The sequence below is a fragment of the Nerophis lumbriciformis genome, linkage group LG14 (genome assembly GCF_033978685.3).
Source record: "Nerophis lumbriciformis linkage group LG14, RoL_Nlum_v2.1, whole genome shotgun sequence".
NCBI lineage: Eukaryota > Metazoa > Chordata > Actinopteri > Syngnathiformes > Syngnathidae > Nerophis > Nerophis lumbriciformis.
Genome location: NC_084561.2, coordinates 29,925,229 through 29,937,751, shown reverse-complemented (window position 1 = coordinate 29,937,751; position 12,523 = coordinate 29,925,229). Strand labels below are relative to the sequence as shown.

The following is a 12,523-nucleotide window of genomic DNA, read 5'->3' as shown; positions in this document are numbered from 1 at the left end:
TGACTTTAGCTCCAGACCTTTTCCGTGTGTGTGATATTGTCATTACTGACACAGGTGGTGGAAAAGTGTATTACAACTGAGTATTGCTGCAGCCCATACAGACCACAGCTGAAAAACAGATATTTTTTGGCAGCCCTCTAAGGCGGCATTCGCGGCCCAACAAAGGGCCGGGGCCCTTTGGTTAAGAAACCCTATGGTTAAGAAACACTAAATTAGACCAAAAGGAGGTGAATCATCATAGGTCCCCTTTAAAAATATGCAGTTATAACACACGTCTTGTCTAAGCCTCTTCCTGCTGAACAATGTTGAGTAAAGTGACCTGTGAGACGGCACCCTCTACTGGACTCATAGCTGCAGCACTCATTTACTCTCAGATGATATTGCCACAAAACCATCCATCCATCCATTTTCTAACTTTCTATTTAATTTACTACAACAATTGTTAGCATAGAATGCCAAATCGCAAATAGGCATGGGATCAACTGGATAAATAAAGGATTAAAACAACCCGTAGGCTCACTTTAAATTTTCTTACCTATGTGACTTTTTGTAGTACTCAGTACTCTTAGTGAGTCTATTTTGAATATAAACTGGTATCAAATCAAGCAATCAAAATAATAACATATCCGTAGTTTTCACAATGTATGTATTATTGGCATATATCTCAACATGTGCTTTTGAGATATTTCTCACAGTAGTGAGTGTGCAGTATTTTGCGCTGACAGGAGGTGACAGTGTGGAGTGGACACACACATGCAGCCGGACATATATCTTGTCAACTCTATAACACAAACAATGTACATAGATACAGACATGGAGGGCTTCTATGTGTCGTGTATACTCTGTGTGCATGTGAGCGTGACCTCCCTCGTGCGCACATCCTTTCTACATACCCTGTCCAGGCGCTTGGCCTCTATGTGCCTGAGCAGCTGTTGTCTCCAATCTGCAGGCATCTTGGACGTGATGTCTTCAGGCTTCTGCGGTACCACAGGTCTTACTTTGATGGTGTCATCTAAAGGCTTCTCTGGGCAGGTTGCCAGAGTGTAGTCGGGAGGCATCTTCTCCAGCAGAGCGGCCATAGTGGGACGAGCTGACACCGGACGTGCCTGATGGTCAAACAACAGGGAAAAGCTTACAAAAGATGCTGTTATGAGTACATTATCGTTTGCATATTTAAGTATAGTAAAGGTGTATAAGAAACTTATCTACTAATCTCCTGCGCAGAGGATTGCATCTCTTAAATGAGCAAACTAGTGAGAGGCAATTCATTTACAGCAGGGGTGTCAAACTCACTTTAGATCGGAGGCCACATGGAGAAAAATCTACTCCCAAGTGGTCCGGACTGGTAAAATCAACATCATGGTAACTTAAAAATAAAGACAACTTCAGATTGTTTTCATTGTTTAAAAATAGAACAAGCACATTCTGAAATTGTACAAATCATGATGTTGTTGAGTTTTTTTCTACACTTACATGCCGGATAAAACCTGTTCGTATTCTATCTGTAATTGTCGTTATTTATACTTTCTGAATAAATGATGTGATAATGTTCATCAGTCAACTCATTGGTGTTAATTTTCAATCTATCAAGATAAAAAAATGATATCAAAATCCAATTACAGAATGTTATTTATGTAGTTTGCTCATTTTCCTTGACTGGTGCACTAACATCATGTGGTTTATAATTTTTTTTACATATGTAGCATCATCTACAAAGATACAAAGAATTGCTAGTGCGACATCTAGTGGACACATTTAAAACAGCGGTTTCTTTCATTCAAAAATTTCGGTTTATTTTTATACTTAGCAAACTCATCCCGCGGGCCGGATAAAACCTGTTTGTACGTTTGACATTCCTGATTTAGAGTGTCTGCCTTCATGTAGTTTCAGAATATATGCTGATTATCAGAACGGGCACTATATGGGGAGGAGCATATGCAAACATAATCATTCAGCACACGCAATATTTACCATATTTAGCACGTGCGTGCAAACTGGCACAGTTAGGCACAAATGGCTGTGAGAAAGGAGGCGATCACATAGCAAAGACACATGACGGAGAGAAAATCCTCCGTCCTACTGTACGTGTGTGTCAAGATATTTAAAACTAATTTAACTGATTCGTTTTGGTGTCTGCTTGCATTTTTTTAATAGCAGGTGTCAAAGTCGTTTTCACTGAGGGCCACATCGCAGTTATGTTTGGCCTCAAAGGACCGTTTCTAACAGTGACTACTATTATGACAATTTTTTAATGCATTTTATGTGTAGATTTTTATCAAAACAAAAATGTAAAAAAAATATGGTAAGTTGCATTAATTTCTCCTCAAAATGGATAAAGAGTACTGCTGTTTTTACGGTAAAAAAAAAAGGCAGCTCAGTTGCCAGAATTTTACTGTAAAATTGACATTTGTTTTTTTACTGTAAATTTAAAAAAACTGCAATTTTACAGTTAAATTTTGGCACCTGAGCTGCCAGTTAGTTTTTTTTTTGTTTTTACCACAAATCAACAACTGCCAAAACGGCACCACAGTTTATTACATTAAAAAAAATACTGTTTTTTCTTTTTTTTTTTAAATGCTGTAAAGACCACGGTAAATTTCACAATTTTACCATGAAATCTATTACTACTTTTACATTGCACAATTTGATGGATAACTTGCTTTGAAACCATTATCATTAGTACGGTATTTATTTCGATATAAAAAATGGTTTGAATGTTTGATAATATATTTTTGCATAATTAGACAATATTTAAGTTAACATAATTTGCGATTACATGGAGTACATATTTATTTTTTCTACCAAAATAGAAAGAAAGAATACATTTCGTAAGAAAAGTTACAGTACCTTATTGTGGACGTTACACTTGTATGTTTATATTTTTAGTCATACAAACCTAAATGAAGGAAGAAGTGTAAAAGAAGAAGAAAAATAATGCAAAAAGGAACAGCAATCTTCAACAAAACTTCTCTAGCTTCTGTTTCTTCATACTGTTAACGAGCTGTACACGCTGGAAACGAGTAGCGAGGGACGAATAATGAATAATTTGACAGTTCGAAAACCGATTTGTTTATTTTGCATTAAGTAAACGCAGTCTCAAAGAAATATAACCTGTGGAGACAATTTCTGACGAAACACCCACTTTTCGATGTCCGGTCCCTAAGCCCTTGGGCTCTTAAAACTGTGGCCCTCTTTATTATGGAGTTGAATAGCCCTGGTCTATAGCCCATCAACCTGCCGGGGACTATCGCATTGCAAAGAAACAAGCCCAGGTCTCCCACTAATTCAGCACTATAGTGATACGTTTTTTTCATGCACTTATTTTTGCTGTATTTATCTGCCACACGTGGAAGGCCGGTCAATGAAAATAATGCCTACAGTAGATGCCAGTGTAAATATGCGTCATTACTGCGAGATTGCTGCGTGTGACTGGAGGATTAAGGAGTGGGGGTATTTTAAATTACCCAGGACTATTTGTAGTGTGCTCAAACAACCACCAGGTAGCATCTGTGAGCAATACCGTTTTGTTTCTCTTTCTTTTCTCTTCTCTTTCAGATTTATTTCTTTATTTTTTCATGTTTCATTTGTTTAATACAATTATTTAAATTTTGACAGTACCACGAAAGATATGTTTTAATTGCTGAAGTGGGTTTATTGAATGTTGAATGCACTGAAAAATAGACCCTTTTGTACACTGTTAAAGGGTTATAGCAAGTATTAGTAAATAGTGTGCTGCATGGTCCACAACATAACAAACAGCACAGGTTTGACCGTTGGAACATATGATATCATTAATGTGGAGGGAAATGAGTGTTTCCATGGGCGCAGCCGGAACGGTACACACAAAATCCTCATTTAAATAGGGCGGTCTGCACTACTTTTGCACTTGTTATCAATCTTAGTCATGGTAAATAACCCGCAACACGCCCACATAGTATTTTCTTTTTTTTTCTTTTTTTTTTTTACTTTGCGCATGATGCTTAGCGTTTGTTATTTGGATCTTCGTAGATCAGGCCCTCAGTATTAATGAAATGTTCATTGTGCTGGCACAGAGGTTTTTTTTGCACAACCTCAAATTCAGACTGCACTGTAAAATATTAGATACATTTGATGTGAAAAATGCCACAATTTGGGTGGTTTGTGGGTCCCGCAACCAAACCAATTGAGAACAAATGCTCTAGTCTAGATAGATGATATGGATGAGAACGTGTGCCGGAAAATTGAGGGGTGATGAAACTGCCCAACATCGCTTTTTGGTCGCACAAAGACTTGAGAGGGAACGACACCACACCTAACCAGTGGGATGAATGAAGCTGAGCGGAACATTATCACCACTAGTTGATGATCTGACCGGGGGGTCAGCAACCTTCCATCCATCCATTTTCTACCGCTCGTCCCTTTTGGGGTCGCAGGGGGTGCTGGAGCCTATCTCAGCAGCAACCTGCGACTCTTTAGTGCCGCCCTAGAGCATGTTTAAAAAAGGATTGAAAATGGAAAAAGATGAGGGAAATTTTTTGTTTGTTTGTTTTAGTATGTTTTTTGTTTGAGGACAAACATGACACAAACCTTCCCAATTGTTGGAAAGTCGCCAGTTTAATATGTTTGTCTGTATACTTCACTGATGAGAGTATTTGGTGAACATCGTTTTGTCCTACTAATTTCGGCGGTTCTTGAACTCATCGTAGTTGTGTGGGCTGTGACGCAACAGTTTGTTTACATGTAAAATCTTCCACTCTGTCTTTTTCTCATTTTGTCCACCAAAAGTTTTATAATGTGCGTGAATATGTACATTTTGCTTCATTATACCTTATTTATATGTATATTTGAGCTCATTTAATATCCTTTACTTTTATCCTCTTTGTACATAATTTAGTTTTGAATGTCTCATGACACATTATCTCTATGTAATATTGGCTGCATTTCAGATAGTTGTTTGTGTGACATGTTGTTCCAGACCACAGCAAACATTACCTAGCTTGCCAAAGATTGTAAAAAATATATTAAAAGAAGACAGCCTGCCGTTTCTTTTAACTTGGACACACACATCTATACCTTTGGCCACTAAAAGCCAGTAATTTCCAGAAGTTATCTCACCTTCTGAGTAGCCTCTGATTTACTATTGGTTTCTAATGTTGTAAAAATGTGTAGAATAAATATTACATTTCAACATTTCTGTCAACGTAGTAGTAGGCTAATATAGCTAATACAGACACTTATGTACTGTGTTGCCTTCATTATAAGACTTATGTAAGGCTTTTTTTCGGCTCCAGACAGATTTGTTTTTTGTATTTTTGGTCCAATACGGCTCTTTCAACGTTTTGGGTTGCCGACCCCTGATCTAACCCTAAATTTGGTGTAAAATCTGAAATAGTGAATGAGCAAGTGTACCATGCTAGTGTCTCAGATCAGAGTTTATTCACTGTGTCTTCCTCCTAAATTCTGAAAGGAGCCAGCACAGTGATTAGTACCCTGCTGGTCACCTATTGTGGCTATTTTGGGAAACATCTGACTTGGAGCCACGCAAGACAAAAATGAGGAAATTATTTCCATCCATCCATTTTCTACCGCTTGTGATGCTTTAAAATCAGTACCATCACCTGAAGCTAGCTCAAAAATTAATTCATAAGAAAGCAAGGTTAAATTGTCAAGCCCTTCTATTTAACATGATATAGGATGAAAACATGTAAATTACAAAAAAAACTATAAAAACTGTGTGTTAGAAGTCAATGCTCGTTATTTGTTCACGTGACAGACCTGAGATGCTCCGTAGGTCTCGGTGCTGTAACTTCTTGCTGACAGGGGGCGACGTTGAGTCAAGCTTTTAGTCGGGTAACCGATCATTGGCTTCTTCTGTTCCTGGTAGTCTGTGTAATCGTCGTCATACCGGCCATTTCTCTTGTTGTGCATCATTTGACTCTGGCTGTCCACCATGTTGGAAGAATGATCCATAGGGCTGGAGTAAGCAAGAGCACGACTATATAAAGGAGGGTCCCCCTGAAGCAAGAGAGGACATCAAATGAACAAAAATGGCACGTGAAGAAGATTCGCAGAATATTGTAATGGTTTTGTCCTTTTATGAATGGGGGTTTAATTTGGTAAGCCACAGTGGTACCTCTGAGTGCCCCAGGTTACAAGTTTTTCAGAATACGAGTCGTCTCTCGGTGAGTTGTTATGCTTTAGGTTGCGAACAAAAATTCAGGTTACGAGCATTTCCACCACTAGCTGGCATAGCAAATGTCAGAGTGAATCCTGTAAGGTTCGCATTAAAAGATTCGACGGTGTCTTACTCACTATCATTAGCTTATAGCTAGAGATCGACATAACTTCGTTTTTTCCCAACCATGGGAAGGTAGAAAATTATTGTAAGGACAGTGCTGAGAAGAAGAAGCAGATGATATTCATTAAGTGAAAGAAAGAAATCATCCAAAACTTGACTAAGCGTGGAGCCAAAGCTAGTCTGAGGCAGATGGAGTTGATCACGCCAGCCAAGGATGTTGAAATAATGTCTAAATTCCAAACATGTATCCATAAAAATATGGAAAAGCTGCTGATTGTAACAGAGAAGCAGCTCAAAGGACATACTATAGAACTTGGCGCTCCAGCGCTCAGCTATGTCACAGAACTAATTATCCGTAGGTACACTGTATTTGTCTTCGACTATACCAGGGGTCGCCAAACTATGGCCCGCGGGCCGAATGCGGCCCACCAGCGTCCAAAATCCGGCCTGCTTTTTTCTTTCATTTGTCTGACCGCTTCTATGTTAGCTACTATGTTTATAAGGTCTATTTTTTGCTGGATCTACTCTCTATTTTATGCTGCCCTTTTTTTGTTTCAGCTGTTACATATACTGTAATACTGTACATCAGGGGTGTCCAACTCTTTTTAGCTCAGATAAATCTGTGCACACGTGAGCCGGACAATTGAAACCATGGCATTAAAACTTAAAAATAAAGACAACTTCAAATTGTTTTCTTTGTCTTACTTTGGCCAAAAATAGAACAAACACATTCTGAAAATATGACAATAAAAGTATCGGAAAAAAAATACCCGGCAGCGGTAAAGTTTAGATCAGAGTCCCCAAACTACGGCCCGCAGGCCGAATACGGCCCGCCAGCATCCAATATTTGGCCCGCGGGAAGTCTCAAGTTTTTTTGTTTTTTTAATTTGTCCTTTCTAATCTATTTTGTACCGCTTGTTACTCTCGGGGTCTCCTAGCCGCTCAGACAAATCATATTGTCTAAAAATGCATTTTCCCATCGATAACGTGACATCATTTATAAATACAAAAACACACACACACACACACACACACACACAACCGGCCAAATTTTTTTTAACCCAATGTGGCCCCCGAGTCAAAAAGTTTGGCGACCCCTGGACTATACGCTAAATAATTGTCTTTCAAAAAAAGTCTGAATACTTCTGCATACCTGCTGTCTATACTGAGCTTCCTGCAGAGCCTCCTGCTGGGCTTCGTGAACTCGACGGAACAAAGCGAGTTCGGTTGAGCTAACCAGTGAGTCTGCTCTCCTCAAAAACCCTGGCCTGGAACGCTGCGATGGGATTGGGTGCTGCTGCTGCTGCTGCTGGCTGGTGGAACCATCCTGATTGATTGGCGATTGGGGGAAAGAGAACATCTCCAGGGGTGGGTAAGCGCGGTACCGAGGGCTCACCAACTCCTTGGGTAATGTCTTTCCAGGTTGATTGATATACTCCAACGCTTTTGATGAGTGGTTAACATAATCTGGTGTGTTGGGGAAAGGGGGAGGGGCCCGGCGATCCATTGTCACCTAGTGGTTTAGAAATTATGATCGGAAGTATTAATGGATCTACAAGCAAAAACATTTATGTAAATCCACAATAACTGCAAGATGCTAACCTGGGGGTTATAGTTTTGGTCAAAGTGGTAGGCCTTGTGTGGGACCGCGGGTTTCTGGTTATGCCCCTGCTGGTTCTGGTTGCTATGTGCATGGAATGCAAGTTCCTCATCGAGCATAGGTGCAGACTGGGACCGAGCCATGTTGGTCTGCTCCATGGAACCTGGCAGCTCTTGTCGGTCCAAACTGCTCTGCTGCTCAATGGAGGAACTGTAGGTGTCCATAGGAATACTGCAAAAGAAGAGACATGGAAAACAGTGCCGTACATGTCTGACTCACAGTGAATCTAATGTTACTACGTAACTGAAATCTACCTGTATACTTTATAGGAGCCTATGTCGATCTCATCGATGCTCTGGGATTTCTTAAACTTGGATCGCGTCTCCTTCATCATAGGTGACAGTCGGTCAGAGCTTTTACTCATTACCACGGTTACCTTGTTGCCGCCGGTGACGGTCAGCTGGTCCTTTCTGTTCTGCTCCCCCTGGTTGTTGTGGTATGACCAGCTGCCAGGCAGAGGCCCTGTCCCTTGCTCCCGCCTTGCAGCAAAAAACAAGTCAAGGTCAAGTAATGTTTTCTATCTCTCACCCCCAAAGAAGTAAAACAACAACTTCCTAAGTAGAGTCAAGATACAGTAAGTTAATATGATAGAGCCACTGATTTAATTTAAAGTCAGCAACACATCATTTTATTAGTGCTACATGTGTGTAATATAATGGTCCTTATCTATTAAAGGTTAGTGTTTATTGAAACATGTGCAAACTTAATAGTGCACGCAAAAATGATCTACAAAGCTCGTGCGCAGAGGATTGTTTCCCTTAAATGAGCAAAAAAGAGTGCAAAATCCATTTAGCGTGTCTGCCTTCATGAAAATGTAGAATACGAATGATGATTATCAGAACACCCACAATAAGAACAACATGCAAATGTGATCATTTAGCACTCGCAATAGGAATTGTTAAAGACTAAAACTGTTCTGCGACTGGTGTTTTGCGCCTGCATTTAGCACGTCTGGAATGTGCGTGCAAACTGTCAGTTACGCACAAATGGCTGTAAAAAAAAAGGAGGCGATTGCACTGCAAAGACAAATAAGGAAGAGAGAATATTCCGTCTGTGTGCATGACAACATATTTTAACTAATACAAATTTGACAAATGGTCTATTCAGCAATATAATTGAATAATTTTATGCCTGCAGGATGACTTAAAGCTGGGGTAGCTAAGTTATATTCTTTAACTAAAAAAAAACAACCTCATATTAGCATTATCCAGTATATCGTAACAGTAATCATTTCTGAAAAAAATTGTACGTCTACGTGTTGTCTGTGCCTTATAATTAAGTATTTTAGTAAAAAAAAAAAACGTAAGACAAACTCTTCCTAGTGGTCAACCCCTCCAGATCCAATCCCAGGATTTAGAGAAAGGAGGGGTGAGCAGAGCCCACGAAGGAGCGATATACAGTGAAGCATGTGCAAGGTGCGAACTTATTTTCAGTAAAGCATGGCTGCCGAAGATCTGCAAAGACCGCAATACCTGCGCTTGCTACAAAACCCATCCATCCAGCCATCCATTTTCTACCGCTTGTCCCTTACGGTGTCGCGGGGGTGCTGGAGCCTATCCCAGCTGCATTCGGGTGGAAGGCGAGGTACACCCTGGACAAGTCGCCACCTCATCGCAGAACCAACACAGATAGACAGACAACATTCACACTCACATTCACACACTAGGGCCAATTTAGTGTTGCCAATCAACCTATTTCGAGGTGCATGTCTAGAGGTGGGAGGAAGCGGGAGTACTTGGAGGGAACCCACGCAGTCACGGGGAGAACATGCAAACTCCACACAGAAAGACCTCGACCTTGGGAATCGAACTCGGGACCTTCTTATTGTGAGGCACACGTACTAACTTGTGTTCCACCGTGCTGCCCCAGTTTATTAATAACTTTAAAAAATTGTAGAAGCAAAGAAACAGGTGTGTAGTTTGTAAATTGGTGTTTGTCACCAGTCTTATAAATTGGTACGACTTTTGTTATATTTATTTTGTCTGGAAATTGGCCTGTTTAAAATGACAGGTTGCTGATACATTTCCATATCAATTCCGTTAAAATTAGTCGAGTCTTAGATTTACATTTTTTCACAAAATCCATTTTTCATTTTTTTGCCACACCACCATAGAGTTGGGATTTCTGTCTATATAGTGTCCTTCAAGTCCTCAACTCACTCGGGATCTGGAATATTTTCCTCTAGACTTGGTCCAATGTTGTCAAAGTACTTTTTGAAGCTTTTAACTACTTTATTCATATTTTGTCATTTCCATCTGAGAAGTATTTAGGATAATCCTTTTTAGCACCATTTTTAATAATGTTGCTCTCCTATTTTTCTTGTTCCTGTCTAATAATTTACTGTAATATTCTTTCCTACATGCTTATACATTTTGTGCTTGTTTTCTGCCTCTGTGATCTTTGTGTTATAAATGTTCTATATAATGTATTATTCTTGTTGCAAACCTTTTTCAGTCCTTTTGCCAACCATGGTTGATTGTTTTTCTTTTGCTTGTTTCAAGTTGTTTAATGGACAATATTTATCATAGAGCAATGTGAAATTATTAAAAAAAGAACATATGCATCATCTACATCATTTTAACTGTATACAGATCATTCTTGAAAGCTGTCATACTTTTTTCTTTACATATTCTTCGAAATGTGTTATTGTCATCAATGTTGCTCTTCCTATAGTTTCCATCATAGATTATGGAAACTAGCAGATGATCACCAGTATCGAATATTAGCAGACCACTTGTGGTATTATTATCTGAATCATTAGTAAATATATTATCAATAAGTGTGGCCCTGTATCTTAAGATTCTGCTTTGCTTTGTTATTTTAGGATTCAAACTCAGGCTATACATTGTGTCCATAAAGTCATCTAAATGGGCTTTTGTTGGATAGGGTTCAAAAAGTAAATGTTGAAGTCTCCACATGAGAAAGTTATTTTTTGACTGATTTCAGTAAAATTTGCCATAATTCAGTTCTCAAAGGTATCAATGTTTGACTTAGGTAATCTATTTTTACAATTGATTAAAATGCTCTTGTTTTCTTCACGACATATTTCAATGGTTAGATATTCTAAGATATGTTGTGGGATTGTGGGATGAATAAAAAAAAAAGTATATCCTTATTACCGTATTTTCCGCACTATAAGCCGCCCCAGGTTATTAGCCGCACCTTCAATGAATGGCATATTTCAAAACTTTGTTCACCTATGAGCCGCCCCGGGTTATAAGCCGCGCCTACGCTGCGCTAAAGGGAATGTCAAAAAAACAGTCAGATAGGTCAGTCAAACTTTAATAATATATTACAAACCAGCGTTCTAACAACTCTGTTCACCACCAAAATGTAATGTGCAAATGTGCAATCACAAAAATAGTAACACTCAAATTAGTGCAGAGCAATAGCAACATCAATAACTCAACGTTGCTCGAACGTTAATGTCACACAACACACAAAATAAACATTTAAAGCTCACTTTCTGAAATTATTCCTCATCCATAAATCCCTCGAATTCTTTTTCAGTGTCTGAATTAACAAGTTGGGCGAATACGGCATCCAAAATGGCCGGCTCCGTCTCGTCGAAGTCATCAGAGTCAGTGTCGCTGTTGTTGTCCAGCAGTTCCGTGAATCCTGCCTTCCGGAAAGCTCGGACCACAGTTGAGACCGATATATCCGCCCAGGCATTTACAATCCACTGGCAGATGTTGGAGTATGTCGTCCGGCGCTGTCTCCCTGTTTTAGTGACGCAGGTCATCTTGTTGCTTCCTCTACCTACGCACCATTTATGTTCAATTCTCTTGCTGCTGCTCTATTTCCGTGTTCTACTGCGTGACTTATTGCCTTGAGTTTGAATTCTGCGTTGTATGCGTGTCTCTTAATAGGAGCCATTTTGTGGTCTTTACAGATGTAAACACACAAATGAAATGAAACGTAATATCCGCGCGGTTCTTCTTCTACGGGGGCGGGTGCTTACCTTGGTGGTTGCTTACAGTAGAAGAAGAAGCGCTTCCTCTTCTACGGGGAAAAAAGATGGCGGCTGTTTACCGTAGTTGCGAGACCTAAACTTTATGAAAATTAATCTTAATATTAATCCATATATAAAGCGCACCGGGTTATAAGCCGCACTGTCAGCTTTTGAGAAAATTTGTGGTTTTTAGGTGCGGCTAATAGTGCGGAAAATACGGTAATAGCAAATGACATATTTTTTTTACCACTTTGTAGTTTAAGTTCTTTGTCACGTACATCACTACTTCCCCTCCATTCTTGTTGGTTCCGTTCATGTAATTTAGTTCATATCCTTCCATGTCAAAATCTATTACTTTTTTAGCATTTTCCATATTTCTGAGATAGCAATAACTTTGAAGGGTTTGTTGAATTGTTCCACAAAATGCCTCACGTTGTTGTAGTTTGCATACAAACTTCTGCTGTTTAAATGAATAATCGACAGTTTGATGTTGATTTTAATGTTTCCATTATGTTGTTTGTCTGTATAATAAAAACAATTATTCCTGGTATGAAAGAAAAAAATTGTATCTGGATCTTTATCCTTTTTTAATTCCAGACTATTGTGATCTACGCTGCTGAAGGTTTTCAGTTCC

At 39.2% G+C, this 12,523-nt stretch overlaps 1 protein-coding gene across 13 annotated transcripts in view; it reads right to left on the bottom strand.

Annotated features, from left to right (window-relative positions):
- Positions 1–12,523, bottom strand: part of lrrc7 (leucine rich repeat containing 7) — a 355,766-nt gene that overhangs the window by 31,178 nt on the left and 312,065 nt on the right. For all 13 annotated transcript variants that reach the window (XM_061975629.2, XM_061975636.2, XM_061975630.2 and 10 more), the window contains 5 exons: positions 8,192–8,416; positions 7,880–8,108; positions 7,431–7,790; positions 5,755–5,994; positions 894–1,106 (listed from right to left, as the gene is read on the bottom strand). In XM_061975629.2, the coding sequence (XP_061831613.2) occupies positions 894–1,106; positions 5,755–5,994; positions 7,431–7,790; positions 7,880–8,108; positions 8,192–8,416 (1,267 nt within the window). The remainder of the gene's footprint in view (positions 1–893; positions 1,107–5,754; positions 5,995–7,430; positions 7,791–7,879; positions 8,109–8,191; positions 8,417–12,523) is intronic.